The sequence below is a fragment of the Theropithecus gelada genome, chromosome 18, assembly GCF_003255815.1.
Source record: "Theropithecus gelada isolate Dixy chromosome 18, Tgel_1.0, whole genome shotgun sequence".
NCBI lineage: Eukaryota > Metazoa > Chordata > Mammalia > Primates > Cercopithecidae > Theropithecus > Theropithecus gelada.
The window spans coordinates 24,048,587-24,067,232 of NC_037686.1; the positions used below are offsets into that span (position 1 = coordinate 24,048,587).

The 18,646-nt window shown below is 41.3% G+C and overlaps 1 protein-coding gene across 1 annotated transcript in view; it reads left to right on the forward strand.

The window, feature by feature from the left end:
• Positions 1-17,450, forward strand: part of RNF125 (ring finger protein 125) — a 48,277-nt gene extending 30,827 nt beyond the window's left edge. Inside the window, exons 5-6 of the mRNA XM_025365448.1 lie at positions 13,748-13,855; positions 16,168-17,450. Coding sequence (XP_025221233.1) covers positions 13,748-13,855; positions 16,168-16,254 — 195 coding nt within the window. The 3' untranslated portion in view covers positions 16,255-17,450. The remainder of the gene's footprint in view (positions 1-13,747; positions 13,856-16,167) is intronic.
• The last annotated feature ends 1,196 nt before the right edge of the window (positions 17,451-18,646 follow it).

Consider the following 18,646-nt stretch of genomic DNA (forward strand, 5'->3'; position numbering starts at 1 on the left):
CTTGCTATGTTGCCCAGGCTGGTCTCAAATTCTTGGCTTCAATCTATCCTCCCACCTTGGCTTCTGAAAGCATTGAGGTTGCAGGCATGAGCCACTAAGCTCGGTCATTTTTTTTTTTTTTTTTTAATAATTCTATCTCTGGAATATTAGATTCAAAGGAAGCAGATGACACAAACAGCATGCTTTAGACTGTATTACGAGACCACTTTTTTTCTTTTTCCTTAAATGTAGATAACATTAATGAGACTACTTTTGAGAGAAATGTATTTTATTCTGTAAAGGGAAGATGTTTTAGCAAGAACCATGCTCTCCAGCTAGTCTCTCTGTCCAGAGTGCTTTTTTCTTTTTTTTTTGAAGAGACAGAGTTTCACCATCATGTTGCCCAGGCTGAGTCTCGAACTTGTGACATCAGGCAATCCCCCTGCCTCGGCCCCCCAAAGTGCTGGGATTATAGGCATGAGCCATGGCGCCAGGCCTCTAGGTGCTCTTTCTTTCACTGGCTGGCTCTTACTCATGCTTTGGAACTTAGCTTAAATTTTACTTCCTCCAGGAAGCCCTCCCTGACACTCAAATTAATTTCAGCTTTTGCTTTTCTCCCCTTTTCAGTATTTACCACAACTTATAATTACATATTCATTTCATGCCTGTCTCTCCCTCTAACTTATTAGGCTTGTGGAGTTATGGGACCTAAGTCCTTCGTTCAACACTGCATGCCCAGTTCTTGGCAGAGTGCCTAGAACATAGCAAGATGTACTGATGTGGAAAAAAGGTAGTAAAGAAAGACAGGCTGGGTGCGGTGGCTCACACCTGTAATCCCAGCACTTTGGGAGGCCAAGGCAGGTGGATCACCTGAGGTCAGGAGTTCGAGACTAGCCTGGCCAACATGGTGAAACCCCGTCTCTACTAAAAATGCAAAAATAAGCTGGGCATGTTGGCAGGAACCTGTAATCTCAGCTACTCAGGAGGCTGAGGAAGGAGAATTGCTTGAACCCAGGAAGCAGAGGTTGCAGTGAACCGAAATCACGCCATTGCACTCCAGCCTGGGCAACAACAGCAAGACTCTGTCTTAAAAAAAAAAAAAAAAAAAAAAGACATGATTCCATTCACCCTGATTCAAAGGTTCCAGTGAGTTCTATATTTTCTTTTTTTTTTTTTGAGACGGAGTCTTGCTCTGTCGCCAGGCTGGAGTGTGGTGGCACGATGTCACTACAACCTCCGACACCCTGGTTCAAACAATTCTCCTGCCTCAGCCTCCTGAGTAGCTGGGATTACAGGCATGCGCCACCGCACTCAGCTAATTTTTGCATTTTTAGTAGAGATGGGGTTTCACCATGTTGGTCAGGATGGTCTCTATCTCCCAACCTCGTGATCCGCCCGCCTCAGCCTCCCAAAGTGCTGGGATTACAGGTGTGAGCCACCGCGCCCAGCCTGAGTTCTATATTTTCTGCCTTACCCTGGGGGCTTATTCCTTAAGGAAGGGACAGGACTTTTGGTTTGAAGTGTAAACTGTGGTGACTACATACTGGGCTACCCCTCCCCATAGCAGTTAATTTCCCTGAGTACTTAGAATATCTGTGACTTGATGCGACAGTGGAGATCTATGTGGTAATAATTCTGAAAGGAAAAAAAAATTTCCAATAGATTTGCTTTCAGTGGCTGGGTGTGGTGGCTCATGCCTGTAATCCCAGGACTTTGGGAGGCTGAGGTGGGCGGATCACAAGGTCAGGAGTTCAAGACCAGCCTGGCCAATAGGGTGAAACCCTGTCTCTACTAAATATACAAAAATTAGCCGGGCGTGGTGGTACGTGCCTGTAGTCCCAGCTACTCAGTAGGCTGAGGCAGGAGAATCGCTTGAACCCAGGAGGTGGAGGTTGCAGTGAGTCGAGATTGTGCCACTGCACTCCAGCCTGGGTGACAGAGCGAGACTCCGTCTCAAAAAAAAAGAAAAAAAAATTAGGTATGCAGCCTTGTACCTTGATTTTAATTACATAGTTGCCTGTGAATATTTTCAGTGCATGTTCCTTTTTTCTTCTTTGGGTATTGAATTGAGTAACCTCTAATTACCTCCTCAAATGGCACTTGTCATCACATGGAAAGTGTTCTATAATCAGCTGAGTTGCTGTGGAGGTTAATCTAAGCCACAGATAGAGCAGAGTGTCCATTATCATATATATTGCGAAGGATCGAATCCTTTGCATCTTGGGATGGCTGTAACATGAGTGCACTGTCTTCCAGCTCTTTTACACTTGTACTCCTAGAATTCATCTTCTGGTTTCAGGAGAACTTGATAGAACATGCTGTTCACTAAGGGTCATTGATAGTAGATTGCATACATAGTACTTGGCAACTGAAAGCCCTCAAAGGTAAAATATGGTGTTCATGCCTCTATGCTATTAGAACCTAAGAAAAGGGTACCAGCAAAAAATTAAGTTCTGACACACCTATTTTCTATTAAATATTAAATCAGTCATGTACAGACTTTAGAAATGGAATTCAAGTTTTATAGTAGAAAATATATATCATTGGCTGGGCGTGGTGGCTCATGCCTGTAATCCCAGCCCTTTGGGAGGCTGAGGCAGGCGGATCACCTGAGGTCGGGAGTTCGAGACCAGCCTGACCAACATGGAGAAACCCCGTCTCTACTGAAAATACAAAATTAGCCGGGCATAGTGGTGCATACCTGTAATCCTAGCTACTCGGGAGGCTGAGGCAGGAGAATCGCTTGAACCTGGGAGGTGGAGGTTGTAGTGAGCCGAGATCATGCTATTGCACTGCAGCCTGCGCGACAAGAGTGAAACTCTGTCTCAAACAAAAAAAAAAAAAAAGAAAGAAAATACTTATCATTCACAGTGAGGGCTGTCAGACCTGCACTGAGTATGGTATACTTTTAGGGATTCCCTATAACAATCCAAAATGGGGAAACACTGTCAAGATTGGGCGAACTCTCCAGACATGGTGGCTCACACCTGTAATCCCAGCACTTTGGGAGGCCAAGGCAGGCAGATCACTTGTGGTCAGGAGGTCAGGAGTTCGAGACCAGACTGGCCAATGCGGTGAAATCCCATCTGCAGAAAAAAATTTAAAAAGCTAGCCGGTTACATTGGAGTGCACCTGTAGGAGGCAGAAGGATTGCTTGAGCGCAGCAGGTAGAGGCTGCAGTGAGCTGAGATCCCGTCATTGCACTCCAGCCTGGTTGATGGGAGTAAAACACTATCTTTAAAAAAAAGAAAAATAGGAGAACTGGAAAGCCGACTACCCTGTTGGTTATGATCTGTCCGTAATATTGCCTTTATTCTTAATGGGATAAGGGAGGGGTGTCTTATTGAAAACCCTAGTAAGGACCAGTTCAAAAAGACTAGGGGGGAGACAGGATATTTGACTTCATGTATCCATGAAGCAGTATCAAATCCATTTCTGTGTCTTTGGTGTTTGGTGTGAGAAACTTTAGGAAATGTATCCTAATGGACCCATGTTAGATGCTCTCACCTATGATCCTGATGATCAAAGCTCATATGATCCTGTGAAGATGTTTGTACTTTTTTTTTTTGAGACAGAGTTTCGCTCTTGTTGCCCAGGCTGGAGTGCAATGGCGCAGTCTCGGCTCAGAGCAACCTCCACCTCCTTGAGAAACCTTCAAGCAGTTTTCCTGCCTCAGCCTCCGAAGTAGCTGGGATTACAGGCATGCGCCACCACGCCGGCTAGTTTTTGTATTTTTAGTAGAAACATGGTTTCACCATGTTGACCAAGCTGGTCTCGAACTACTGACCTGAGGTAATCCTCCTGCTGTGGCCTCCCAAAGTGCTGCGATTACAGGCAAGAGCCACCACACCTGGCCTGTACATTTTATGTATTCTCAGAAGCCCTTACATTGGTGATTCCTAATCTTTTCCCTGTCCTATCACACCTAAAAAATATAATGCTGAATGAAATCATTCTTATTTTCCCATAAGTAATAGTGACGCATAAGAGTGGTGAGAACTCCTCTGGGGAGAAAATGTGGTTGTGTCAGAATTTAGGGAAGGAAGGGTATGTCACTGAAAAAGAACTCCCATCTGATTCTGTGTATCAAGCATTCTTCTCCCATTTCTGACCTGCCCAAGTGCTCTGTTATAGGAACTGATGTGAAGTAGAAGACATTTGGAAAAAACAAACAAACAAAAACCTAAAACCTAGCAAAAATCCATCAGAAGAGAAAGAAAAGTACTAGAAATCTTCATCCTAAAAAGCAATTCTTTATTCATGAGGTGTCTACTGTGTGTCAAGTTATGTTAGGTCTAGGCGTAAGGAAATAAGGTAAATATGATTTGTTCTTGCCCTAGGATCCTTTATTCTAAGGAAGAAGAAAATTTGAATAAAATATATATTATCGAATCTGCAAAGTATATATTTTATTCCTACTTTAGATATGAAAAATTGAATTTGAGCTTCTATTATGTGCCAAATCCTATGCAAGCTAACATAGCAAGAATTTAGGGCAGGTGCAGTGGCTTACACCTCTAATCCCAGCACTCTGGGAGGCCGACGTGGGAGGATTGTTTGACCCCATGAGTTCAAGGCCAGCCTGGGCAACAGAGCAAGACTCTGTCTCTGCAACAACAACAACAACAAAATTAGCTGGACCTGGTGGTGCACACCTGTAATCCCAGTTACTAGGGAGGCTGAGGGGGGAGGATCCCTTGAGCCCAGGAGTTTGAGGCTGCAGTGAACTATGATGGCACCACTGCACTCCAGCCTGGGCAACAAAAGAAGACCATGTCTCTTAAAAGAAAAAAAAAAAATTAGAACAAGTTATTCTGATTTAGTTTTTCCTGTTCCAACATCTTGCTCCCTGTATTAGTTCATTCTCACACTGCTGTAAAGAACTGCCCAAGACTGGGTAATTTAGAAAGAAAGGAGGAGGCTTAATTGACTCACAGTTGCACATGGCTGGGGTGGCCTCAGGAATTATGGCAGAAGGCAAATGGAAAGCAAGGCACCTTTTTCACAAGCAGGAGAGAAAATGAACGCAGGAGGAACTACCACACACTTATAAACCATCAGATCTTGTGAGAACTCATTATTATGAGAACAACATTGGGGAAACTGCCCCGTGATTCGATTACCTACACCTGGTCTCTCCCTGGACCCTTGGGGATTGTGGGGATTATTAAGAGTACATTTAGGCCAGGTGCGGTGGCTCACGCCTATAATCCTGGCACTTTGGGAGGCCAAGGTGGGCGGATCACCTGAGGTCAGGAGTTCAAGACCAGCCTGACCAACATGGAGAACTCCATCTCTACTAAAAATACAAAATTAGCCGGCTGTAGTGGTGCATGCCTGTAATCCCAGCTACTTGGGAGGCTGAGGCAGGAGAGTCGCTTGAACCTGGGGGATGCGGAGGTTGCAGTGAACCGAGATCACGCTATTGCACTCCAGCCTGGGTAACAAGAGTGAAACTCCATCTCAAAAACAAAACAAAACAAAAAATACATTTAAAAATTAAAAAAGATTTAAATCCTAATTTTAAGAAACTTAAGAAATCCATTATTATTTCTGGCTGCCTTTATAAAAGGCACTTTTTTTTTTTTAAACATCATATAGGACTTTTTTTCCTGGAATTTGCAAGGACTCTTACTCTCTTCAGTATTTCTGAAAATGAAAGTAAGTAGATCATGTAGGAAGAAGGAGAGATTTCGTAGACTTTCTGTAAAGTGAACAGACTTTAGGTACTGACTCCTCATAAATCTAGACTGTTCTAAAATTGCCCTACAAAGTGCTGAGAAAATGACTCACATAAATAAAGAGGAAAAGGACTGGCCCGGTGCGGTGGCTCCCAACTGTAATCCCAGCACTTTGGGAGGCTGAGGCGGGCAGATCACCTGAGGTCGGGAGTTCGAGACCAGCCTGACCAACATGGAGAAACCACCCCCCGTGTCTACTAAAAATACAAAATCAGCCGGGCATGGTGGCCCATGCCTGTAATCCCAGCTACTCAGGAGGCTGAGGCAGGAGAATCGCTTGAACCCAGGAGGTAGAGGTTGCATTGCAGTGAGCCGAGATCGCGCCATTGCACTCCAGCCTGGGCAAAAAGGGCAAAAAGAGCAAAACTCTGTCTCAGGAAAAAAAAAAAAGAGACGATTTTAGAAAAAAAGATAATAACATTAAAAAATAAAAAAGATAAGAGCGAAACTCCATCTCAAAAAAAATTTTTTTTAAAAAAAGAGCAAAAGGAGTGGGAAGTTTTTCTAATTCTCATGGATTACAGTAGAAGAATGAGCACAGGTACAAAGAAACTCAATGCCCTTGGCTTTATGCCAACAATGATTTTTTTTACATGGCAAAAAATTACAAACCTTCTTCCTCTCTTTCTCAAGCTTCTACATAATAGACATACAGCGGCATTTCTATTTCTACAATATACTTGGACTGTTTACAGTATTGAGCTAATGAAGGTTTTTACACAGTCGTAGAGAAAAGGGTCCTCAGAGGTGATCTAATGTAGACTCTTTCTCAAGGTGATAAGTAACTTACTGTGTGAGTGCTTGCAGTTTTCCAGAATGGCAACCCAGTTATTACAAGGATTTTGCTTCTAGACCTTTCAACATCTTCATTTCCCTTCTGTGTCTATTGCAGTTTATTGATGTTTTCCTTACCCAGCACTTAAAATAGAACACAGCACTCCAAGTATGGTCAGTGGATGCAGAACAGAGGAAACAACCATTATTCTAGATAATTGAATATTATCCATACAGTTCATTATTTAGCACTGTACTAGCGTCCTATTTCTGGCCTAATAATGATTCTTAGTAAAACAGAACCCCAAATGACTTTTTTTTTTTTTTTTCTCTGAGACCGTTGTTGCCCAGGCTGAAGTGTAGTGCCGCGATCTCGGCTCACTGCAACCTCTGCCTCCCGGGTTCAAGCAATTCTCCTGCCTCAGCCTCCTAAGTAGCTGGGATTATAGGGGCATGCCACCACATCCGGCTAATTTTTATATTTTTAGTAGAGATGGGGTTTCTCCATGTTGGTCAGGCTGGTCTCAAACTCCTGACCTCAGGTGATCCACCTGCCTCGGCCTCCCAAAGTGCTGGGATTATAGGCGTGAGCCACTGTGCCCGGTCCAAATGACTGTTTTTTTTGTAGGTACTGGAGTTAAGAAAGGTGTTCTCCATTACAGCCTAGGTATTAGATTTAGAATTTCTCATTTGTTCACCTACTATTTTCTCTTGTCTCTCTGAAAGAAATTACATTGTCTTTAAGGCAGTGGTTCTTAAACTTTATCATGCTTGAGAATCACCTAGAAGACCTGTTTAAACATAGATTGCTGGCTTCTGCCCCTAGAGTGTCTGATAAAATAGGTCTGAGCTAGGGCCTGAAAATTTGCATTTCTAACAAGTTACCAGATGGTGGCAATGCTGCTGGTCTGAGGACCCCACGCTGAGAACCATTGCTTCCTTTAAAGCGCTGAAGTGGCCAGGCACCGTGGCTTATGCCAGTAGTCCCAGCATTTTATGAGGCCAAAGTGGGAGGATCACTTAAAGCCAGGAATTTGTGGTTACAGTGAGCCATGATCATACCATTGCACTCCAGTCTGCGTGACAGAGTGAAACCCCATCTCTTAAAAAAAAAATTTAAAGAGAAGGCAAGTGAGAAGTATGACCATATAGGTACTTTCAATTTTTGTGGATGCACAGTAGGTGTATATATTTATGCAGCACATGAAATACTTTGATACAGGCATGCAGTGTGTAATAATCACATCAGGGTAAATGGCATATCCATCACCTTAAGCATTTATCCTTTCTTTGTGTTACAAACAACCAATTATACTCTTTTTTTTTTTTTTTCTGAGATGGAGTCTTGCTCTGTCACCCAGGCTAGAGTGCAGTGGTGCGATCTTGGCTCACTGCGACCTCTGCCTCTCAGGTTCAAGGATTCTCCTGCCTCAGCCTCCCAAGTAGCTGGGACTACAGGCTCACATGACCACGCCCAGCTAGTTTTTGTATTTTTAGTAGAGACAGGGTTTCACCATGTTGGTTAGGCTGGTCTCAAACTCCTGACCTCAGGTGATCCACCCACCTTGGCCTCCCAAAGTGCTGGGATTACAGGCGTGAGCCACTGTGCCTGGCCTGTACTCTTAAATGTACAATACATGATTGTTGACTGTAATCACCCTGTTGTGCTATGACATGCTAAATCTTACACATTCTGTGTGACTATATTTGTGTACCCATTAACCATGCCCACTTCCCCCAATCCCCACTACCTTTCCCAGCCCCTGGTAACCATCATTCTACCCTCTATCTCTATGAGTTCAATTGGTTTAATTTTTAGCTCCCACAAATAATGAGGACATGTGAAGTTTGTCTTTCTGTGCTAGGCTTCTTTCACTTAACATAATGTCCTCCAGTTCCATCCGTGTTGTTGCAAATGACAAAATCTCATTCGTTTCTATGACTGAATGGTACTCCATTGTGTGTATGTACTTTGTTCTCTTTACCCACTTGTCTGTTGCTGGACACTTAGGTTGCTTCCAAATCTTGACTATTCTGAATAGTACTGCAATAAAGATGGGAGTGCAGATATTTCTTGAATATACTGATTTCCTTTCTTTAGGGAATATACCTGGGAGTAGGATTGCTGGATCATATGATACTTTGATTTTCAGTTTTTTGAGGAACCTCTAAATTCTTCTTCGTAGTGGTTGTACTAATTTACATTCCCACCACCCGTGTATGAAGTTTCCCTTTTCTCCACATCCTCGCCAGCATCTGTTATTGTGTGACTTTTGGATAAAAACTATTTACCTGCAGTGAGATGGTACCTCATTGTAGTTTTGATTTGCATTTCTCTGATGATCAATGATGCTGAGCACTTTTTCATATGCCTATTTGCCATTTATATGTCTTCTTTTGAGAAATGTCTGTTTAAATCTTTTGCCCGTTTTTAAATTGGATTGCTAATTTCTTTTCCTGTAGACTTGTTTGCACTCTTATATGTTCTGGTTATTAGTCCCTTGTTAGATGAGGAGTTTGCAAATATTTTCTCCCATTCTGTGGGTTGTCTCTTCACTTTATTGATTGTTTCATTTGCTGTGCTGAAGCTTTTGGATGTGATTCCATTTGTCCATTTTTCCTTTGGTTGCCTGTATTTGTGGGGTATTACTCCAGAAATCTTTGACCAGATCAATGTCCTGGAGAGTTTCCCCAATGTTTTCTTTTAGTAGTTTCATAGTTTGAGGTCTTAGATTCAAGTCTTTAATCCATTTTGATTTGGACTATTTTAAAAATTTGATTATATTTTGACCAGCATTGAATAATCTATATCCTAAGGTTTTGGAGGAATAAATATCCTTTCAAAAGAATCTTCCTCATCTGATTTCCATCCACATCAAGTGTTGTTTTGTTTTAATCCTATTAAAGCAGGCTTGGTCAGGAGATCTTTTCCCTTTTCCTAGCAAGAGGGTTTCTTTGGTCCTCAATTTGGTCATTTGTAAAACAAAGGTAGAGAAAATCTACTGAATGATTTTGGTTATTTTTGGCTTTATAATTTCTTGAAAAGAAAGAACAATAAATGAAGATTCACTGCACAGAAAGGGCCTATTTGGAGTCAACATGCTCAAGGCCAGAAAATAGAAACTGCAGGGCTAAGGGGATCAACTAAAGGCATCAGTAGGATGAGGTGAAGCTCTTCTAAGCTGCCAGGTCACAAATCAGGACAGGCAGATGTCCGGTCCCTGACACACTGGCCTGCACAGTGAATGGGCTGTAAGCTTATCCACTACAGACCTGTCATTGTTTGGGGCAGGTTGGTGGGAGCATAAGGACATGATAATATCACTATTATGATATTATCATAATAAGTGGGAGGCTAATCTTAGAAACAGTTTTCAATTATCTGAAGTTGGTAGTAGCTTCTAATATGGTAGCTATTATTCACCCATTGCATTCACCATCAGAAAAAATCCATACAGAGATGAAGCCAACATATTTTGAATGTACACGGTACAGTTGTTGGCTCTTAATATAAGTAATTGAGTAGAGACAAGCAAGAAGGGATGAGCTGATATTAGGAAATGGACAACATTGAGTGTAAGTCAATACTTAGGTAACCTTCAGTCTGTCTCTTATCTACCATTTCTTTCTCCTTCCTATTCTTACCCTCTCTTCCCTCAGGTCTAATCTCCCAATTTAAGAAACAAAAGAAGTTTTTCCACTAGTACTGACTTCAGCCCATTGTTTGCAATGTTGTTTTGACAGATGTGTCTTTAGTCACACAATTAAATTTTATGTACACCAGAGACTGAAGACTCCAATAGTTCCCTATCAACGTCAGATTAACAATGGCTTGTACCTATAATCCTAGCTACTCAGGAGGCTGAGGCGGGAGAATCGCTGGAATCTGAGAATTCAAGACCCGCCTGGTCAACAAAGTAAGATCCCGTCTCAAAAACAAAACAAAAACTTCTTTGCTTAAAATTCCAGTTTTTTAAAAAATTATTTTTATTTTTTTGAGACAGAGTCTTGTTCTGTCGCCCAGGCTGGAGTACGGTAGCACGATTTCGACTTGCTGCAAGCTCCGCCTCCCGGGTTCACACCATTCTCCTGCCTCAGCCTCCCAAGTAGCTGGGACTACAGGCGCCCGCCACTACGTCCGGCTAATTTTTTGTATTTTTAGTAGAGACGGGGTTTCACCGTGTTAGCCAGGATGGTCTTGATCTCCTGACCTCGTGATCTGCCCGCCTCAGCCTCCCAAAGTGCTGGGATTACAGGCGTGAGCCACTGCGCCTGGCCTAAAATTCCAGGTTTTCTGTTTTTGTCTTCTCCACTAGACTCTAATCAACTCCTTAATGGTAGGGATCAAGGTAATAGACATCTCTGTACCTCTGACTTTTTGCATCAAGTCTACCAAAACCATGTCAGGTGCTTGAATAAATACGGAGCAGAGCTAGTTCCAACTTATCATTCCAAACTCATCCCCCGCCACTTCCCCAACTTGCCCTACCTTCAGTTACACTGAGCTTTTTCCATTGCCCTAAGCAGGCCTTTTTCTTTTGGGATTTACTGCCTTTTCCCACATTGATTCCTCTGCTGTGATGCTCCTCCCTGCTGGCGTGGCTGGCTCATTCCTCAAGACCCACTTCAGTTACCAGCAACTCTGCTGAAGCCTTTCTGAACCCTTGGGCAAAATTAGTAGTTCCCTTTACAGGTCTTGAACAGTTGTCTGTTCACATCTTGAATATGGTGCATGATACACTCTTGAAAGTATCTGCTTAAGTGATAATAATGGCAGCTGTTTATTACATGTGCTAAAGACTGAGTTAATGTGACTGAGCTTTATAATATTAAATGGTGTATGATTTTAAATCTAACAGCTCTGAGACACAGAAAATCAGCAAGAGGCTGAGATGAAATTGGAAACTATTTTCTGGGTACTAAGAATGTAGGGATCAACTAGACACATGGTATTCTCTTCCCCCGGGGAGCTCCAACTCTTCAAGGACAGGGGTCAAATAGTAGTAAATGTGTGGCATTTATTGAATGTTTGATGTTTACCTGGCACACTGAAGACATTATCTGTAAATATTACAGCTACTCTACAAGGCAGGTGATATTATCCCCATTTCACAGAAAGGGAAACTTACATGCTCAAGATCACACTGCTGGTGCAAGGATTTGAACCCAAAGTATCTAACTTCAAAGTATCCTACTGATCTCCATATTCTAAGTGCTGAGCACGTAGTAGGGGCATAATAAAGAGTGTTGGATGAACAAATTTCTGTAAGCAGGTTCCTTCTCCCACACTACAAGTATTAATAGTGCTCTTCTGTTGAAATATTTCTCGGTCTCAGCTCTGTTCTCATTACACGTAGTGGCATCAGGGAAAATTAAATGCTGTCTTGGAATGACCAGTGGTGCCAATTAACCAAGAACATTAGGAAATTGTAAATGATTATAAATTCAATAATAATTAAAAGGATGTAATTTTACTAAAAATAAGATGTAAAAATTAGTGAAGTTGAGCAAAATTCAGACCTTTAATTATAGAAATTGAGCATATTGAAACTGAGATCCTCATAAAACAATAAGAAAGAAGTATATAAAAACCTCATTTAAATAAAGAAAAACGTTATCACCCAAGTTGATACATTGGACAACTGAAGTTGATTCCAGATCTGATACTTACAGCTGAGGAAATTCAAGCTATTTTTTTTTCTCTGAAATTGGGCTCATCAACAAAATAAGGATAGCAATGAATTCACTGAGTTGTTGTGAGGATCAAATGAGAATACCACCTAATTTACTACCTAACAACACATACTTGGCACTCAGTAATGAGTCTGCGTCTCATACTTTAAAAAATGAATGCATGGGCTGGGTGGGGTGGCTCATGCTTATAATCCCAGCACTTTGGGAGGCTGAGGTGGGTGTATCACCTGAGGTCAGGAGTTCATGACCAGCCTGGCCAAAATGTTGAAAGTGCAAATTAAAACCATGGTGAGATACCAGTATACATTTAACAAAGTGGCTAAAATAAAAAAATTTGGACATTACTAGATGTTGGGGAAAATAAGGAAAAACTGAATAATTCATACATTGCTGGTGGGAATGTAAAATAGTACAGCCACTCTGGAAAACAGTTTGGCAGTTTTTTACAAAGTTAAACATATACCTATCATATAACCAGGCAGTCACACTCTTGAAAATTTGTCCTAGATAAATGAAAACTTATGTTTATGCAAACATTTGTACACAAATATTTCTTACAGGTTTATTTGTAACAACCAAAAACTGGAAACAACCCAAATGCCCTTTACAAAATAAATGGATAAGCAGACTGTGGGACATCCATACCATGAAATACTACTCAGTAATAAGGAGGGAGCTATGGATACACCCAGCAACTTAGATGGATCTCAAAGTCATGCTCAATGGGAAAAGCCAATCTCGAAAGGTTAAATACTCTATAGTTCTATTTATACAAGTTTCTCAAAATAGTAATAATAACAATATGGGGAACAGAGCAGAGGTTAGGGAGAGAGAAGGAAATAAAGGATAGCAATGCACTGACATTCCTTTGTAGTGACAGAATGGTCTGTATCTTTTTTTTTTTTTTTTTTTGAGACAGAGTCTGACTTTGTCATCCAGGCTAGAGTGCAGTGGCGCAATCTCGGCTTACTGCAACCTCTGCCTCCCGGGTTCAAGCCGTTCTCCTGCCTCAGCCTCTGGAGTAGCTGGGACTACAGGTGTGCACCACCACGCCTGGCTACTTTTTTTGTCTTCTTAGTAGAGACGGGTTTTGCCATGTTGGCCAGGCTGGTCATGAGCTCCTACCTCAAGTGATCCACCTCCCAAAGTGCTGGGATGATAGGCCCAAGCCACTGTGCCCGGGGATTACATTTCAACATGAGATTTGGGTGGGGACAAGTTTCCAAACGATATCACACACATATACTGAAGGATACGAGTACAGGCAAAACCTGGTGAAATCTTTTTTCAAGCAATTCTCCTGCCTCAGCCTGCCAAGTAGGTGGGATAACAGGTGTGCACCACCACATCTGACTAAATTTTGTATTTTCAGTAGAGACGGAGTGTCACCATGTTGGCTAGAATGGTCTCCATCGCTTGACCTCGTGACCCGGCCGCCTCAGCCTCCCAAAGTACTGGGATTACAGGCATAAGCCACTGCACCCGGCCGTTGTTTTTAATTCTGGCACTAATAACTGTTTTAAATTCTTTCTTGAACCCCTGATATTGTTTGTTTCCAGTTCTGTCCACTTTGCCGTTTAATACCCGATGAGAATCCAAGCAGCTTCAGTGGCAGTTTAATAAGACATCTTCAAGTTAGTCACACTTTGTTTTATGATGATTTCATAGTAAGTATATTTTCTTATTTTTACATTATGTTTTTATGCTGTCTTTGTTAAGCTTACTTTTCTGATCCAAGTGAATAAAATTATAGAGGAAAAAATGTATATATAGCTATAGTGTTGAGTATTAGCATTATGTAAGAAATCAAGAAAATAGAATGTTTTGGCCTGGCACAGTGGCTCATGCCTGTAATCCCAACACTTCAGGAGGCCGAGGTGGGCAAATCACTTGAGGTCAGGAGTTCAAGACCAGCCTGGACAACATGGTGAAATCCTATCTCTACTAAAAATACTAAAAATAAAAAAATTAACCAGGCGTGGTGGCATACGCCTGCAGTCCCAGCTACTCCGTAGGCTGAGGCAGGAGAATCGCTTGAACCCAGGAGGCGGAGGTTTCAGTGAGCTGAGATCGCGCCACTCCACTCCAGTCTGGGCACCTGAGTGAGACTCTGTCTCCAAAAAAAAAAAAAAAAAAAAAAAAAAAAGCAATTTCAAGATAAAATTTAATAACGATTCAAGATCGTCATTTGAGAATTTTCTCCATGCTTTCTATCTGCCAATTATTATTATCCAGGTTGAACATAAGGAGCTCAGGTTCTAAACTAGTTTTAAGCAACAGCTCTGTCACATATGTGCGACCTTGCAGAGGGCATTTAACCTCTGAAACTCAGTTTGTCCATTGGTTAAGGGAAGAGATTAAAAGCACCTACTCTCTCTTCTTAGGATTAAATGAGATAATGTATATAAAGTGATTTGCACAGTTCAGGCACAGATGTTTGGCAAATTGGAGATGGGATAGGAGTAGAATTGTTAGGACCACTTGAGGAACTGAACAAGGAACATGACAGAGGCTTTAAATCCTCAGCTCCATATCTCTAAGCATGTGTCTTTTGTGGCCCATACGGCACACAGGCCTCAACAGAACTTGGTTCTGGTCTGTGTGTTCTCTCTGGTAAAACAAAGAGGTTTCTCTTGGCCCGGTGCGGTGGCTGACGCCTGTAAATCCCAGCACTTTGGAAGGCCGAGATGGGCAGATCACGTGGTCAGGAGATCGTGACCATCCTGGCTAACACGGTGAAACCCCATCTCTACTAAAAATACAAAGAAATGAGCCGGGCGTGGTGGCAGACGCCTGTGGTTCCAGCTACTCAGGAGGCTGAGGCAGGAGAATGGCATGAACCGGGGAGGGGGAGCTTGCTGTGAGTCGAGATCACACCACCGCACTCCAGCCTGGGCGACAGAGGGAGACTCCATCTCAAGAGGTTTCTCTTTACCTTAGCTCTATGAGATGTTCTAAAGCCAGGTCGATTCTATGGCTCTTCTGGCTAATCATGTTCAGTCTGTTCTCAAGATCTTTCAGACAAAGCATGATCCAGAGCTAGGCAGGATGAAGCCACTTTGATAAGAATACTTTGCAGCCACTCACAGCCATCTTCTTGGGTATGGAAGTGAGCTTGAAGTAGTGTTCTTTGTTTTGATTTTTTGCTTCCTGAACTACTATATACTAAGCTAAGCACTCTATGTATATATCACAATAAATTGTGATATGTACATAAGTGGTAGCAACTTCCGTGAAGTGAATACTGTATTTTTATCTTCATTTAACTGAAATATCTGAAGCTCAAAGGTTAACTAAATTACCTAAGAACAAGCCAGTATCAAGACCAAACCTTGTGCTCTGCTGTGCTTTATGGCTTTCCTTTGGATTTTGTGGAGTTTTTTTTGTTTTTTGTTTTTATGTTGCAGAATGGACTTTGAATAGAGATTTCATCTTTTGTTATTGTGGAAGAGGAGAGGGATTGCAGAGGATAGGGTTCTTAATGGTTTTTGTTTTACTTATAGAATGTGCTGACATAGAATTTTGAATTCCACTTTGACACATAGGGAGGTAAAGAGAAAGTTTTGTTTTTAACATTTTCTTCGGAAATAGCTATTCAGTGGTACTGCTGGCATTGGTGAAGCCTGTGGGGGTGCCTGAACTTTGCTCCATTTTACAGGTTTGTGTGGAACATAGCACTCTGAGCAGGATTTGTAATGATGACTAAAAACTTCTCATTATATCAGATAAAAACTTCAAATTTTGAATCAAGACTTTTTATTATGACAGTAACTAGTTAATTGATAGGCAGCAAAGTGAAGGAGAAAATTCATTAGCCCCAAAGCAAAAGTCCTGGGTTCTATGACAAGCTTTGTGGAACTTTGAACAAGTCTCCTAACTTTAGTTCCCTGCAAAATGAGGGTGTTGGATTGACCCTCATCCTCCAGTTTCTGAAATACTATTGACTCTGAATATTTCTAATTATTTTTCTTTATTATAGGATTTTAATATAATTGAGGAAGCTCTTATCCGAAGAGTCTTAGACCGGTCACTTCTTGAATATGTGAATCAGTCGAACGCCACATAATTTTATTAAAACGAAGGGAAAAGGGACCACTGAATTGCACCATTTAAGATGCTGCTTGAACAAATTGAAGGGAAGTTGTCAATGCTTGATGGGCAAAAATGTACAACACAGTTATATGTTTGTCCATGTTTATTGTTATAGTGCATTTAAAAACTGCTTTAATTTTGATGATTTAAATCTGTTTTACATCCTTGAGATTCCTACACATCTAACAAAAAAAAACCTGTCTATATCAGTCGTTATTATATGGAAAAGGCACATGGTAGGCAAGTGGGTGGAGGATCTCGGTTTGCAAATTAGATAACACTCTGTGTATAATACTACATATTAATAACTACCATCATGGTTAGGCACGATAACTAATCTTTGTTCTATGTAAGAAAATAGAGAGTGAAACAAAATGTAGACATTCAAAGAAATAAGAAATCTGCTCCAATGCCCTTGCTCTAATCTCTAATAGATTAACATTAATAATCTTGTACGGGAGTTGGAAAGGAACATTTTGGAAGTCAAGGAAGTCCATTTAGGCCAGATGCAGTGGCTCACGCTTGTAATCCCAGCACTTTGGGAGGCTAAAGCGGGCGGATCAAGAGGTCAGGAGTTCGAGACTAGCCTGGCCAACACTGGTATCTGAAACCCCGTCTCTACTAAAAATACAAAAATTAGCTGAGTGTGGTGGTGGGCCCCTATAATCTCAGCTACTTGGGAGGCTGAGGCAGAAGAATCGCTATAACCCAGGAGGCAGAGGTTACAGTGAGCCAAGATCACACCAGTACACTCCAGCCTGGGTGACAGAGCTAGACTCCATCTCAAAAAAAAAAAAAAAAAAAAAATCCATTTAACGAAATTACATTACATAATACTGTAACAAAATAAGTTTTGTGTTAGAAAAGTATACTTAATTCTTTGACTTTTTGTAACTGCATACATAAGAATTCAACATTTTTCAAATATTTGTAGTTTATTTTGAAATATTTCTACAATATAGGCAATTTCTTAAAAACCGTCAGGTGATACTTACAGTAGAAGTATTCACATCCAGACTTTTTAGTAGAAAACCCTAAGGGTTTTGATTTCTTTTTTGATTGTAACATTTTAAAAATTATGAAATAAAAGTACTGAAAACCAGACACACAATTTATAGCTGAATGCTTTATTATAAGCAAATACTCTTTTAGGACTCAGCCAGTCACCACCCGTGTCCTTTTTGTATCCTGTCACAATTACAACCCCACAAAAGTAACCACTAGACTGATTTAAATGGTAATCACTTTGTTGCATTTGATTACTGCTGCAACACCTAAATGCATGTATCTATATTTTAATATTATCAATTTAAAATTATTAAATGTGTATTTTATTTTACATCTCTTTTTTAATCTAGAAGTTCCCTCTTCTTTCCAGTTCCTTAGAATTTACCTGGTGAAGAACCTGATCCTAGGACCTATAGAGTTTCACATACTTTGTATTTTGCTGATTGCACACTCATGGCACAGTTCAGCACATTCCCCTGTCCTCTAGATATTAGCACATGGGGCAGGTTCAGGCACATTGTATTTGAGAAGACTTTGGTTCAGTCCTTTGGCAAGACTGTAAATCATGGTGTCTTCCTTCCTTCCTTTCCTTCCTTTCCTTCCTTTCCTTTCTTTCCTTTCTTTTCTTTCTTTCTTTCTTTTTTTTGACAGAGTTGCACTCTGTTGCCCAGGCTGGAGTGGGCACTGCAACCTCCATCTCCCGGGTTCAAGCAATTCTCCTGTCTCAGCCTCCCAAGTAGCTGGGACTACCACAATGCCTGGCTAATTTTTGTATTTTTAGTAGAGAGGAGGTTTTACCATACTGGTTAGGCTGGTCTTGAACTCCTGGCCTCAAGTGATCCACCCGCCTTGGCCTCCCAAAGTGCTGGGATTACAGACATTAGCCACTGCGCCTGGCTAAGTTTTGTATTTTTAGTAGAGACGGGGTTTCGCCATAGTAACCAGGCTAGTTTCAAACTCCTGACCTTGTGATCCGACCACCTTGGCCTCCCAAAGTGCTGGGATTACAGGCTTGAGCCACTGTGCCCGGCCTATAGGGTTTTTATCTAACCTTTCTGTTACAACTATACCACTCTTCTTCTATACTGAGAGTCCTGGTTTTCAAGAACACAGAGCATGATAGAATTAGAACATCCCACAATTACTCATTTATTTGCCTTACACTTGCAATTGCCTCAGAATACAACCACAACCAATATGGCAATTGAAATAAGTGTTCCATTTGCTTTTCCCATTCTTTCCCAATTTTTTATTTTATTTTATTTTTTTATTCTTATTTTTTTTTGAGATGGAGTCTCGCTCTTGCTGCCCAGGCTGGAGTGCAATGGTGCAATCTCGGCTCACTGCAACCTCCGCCT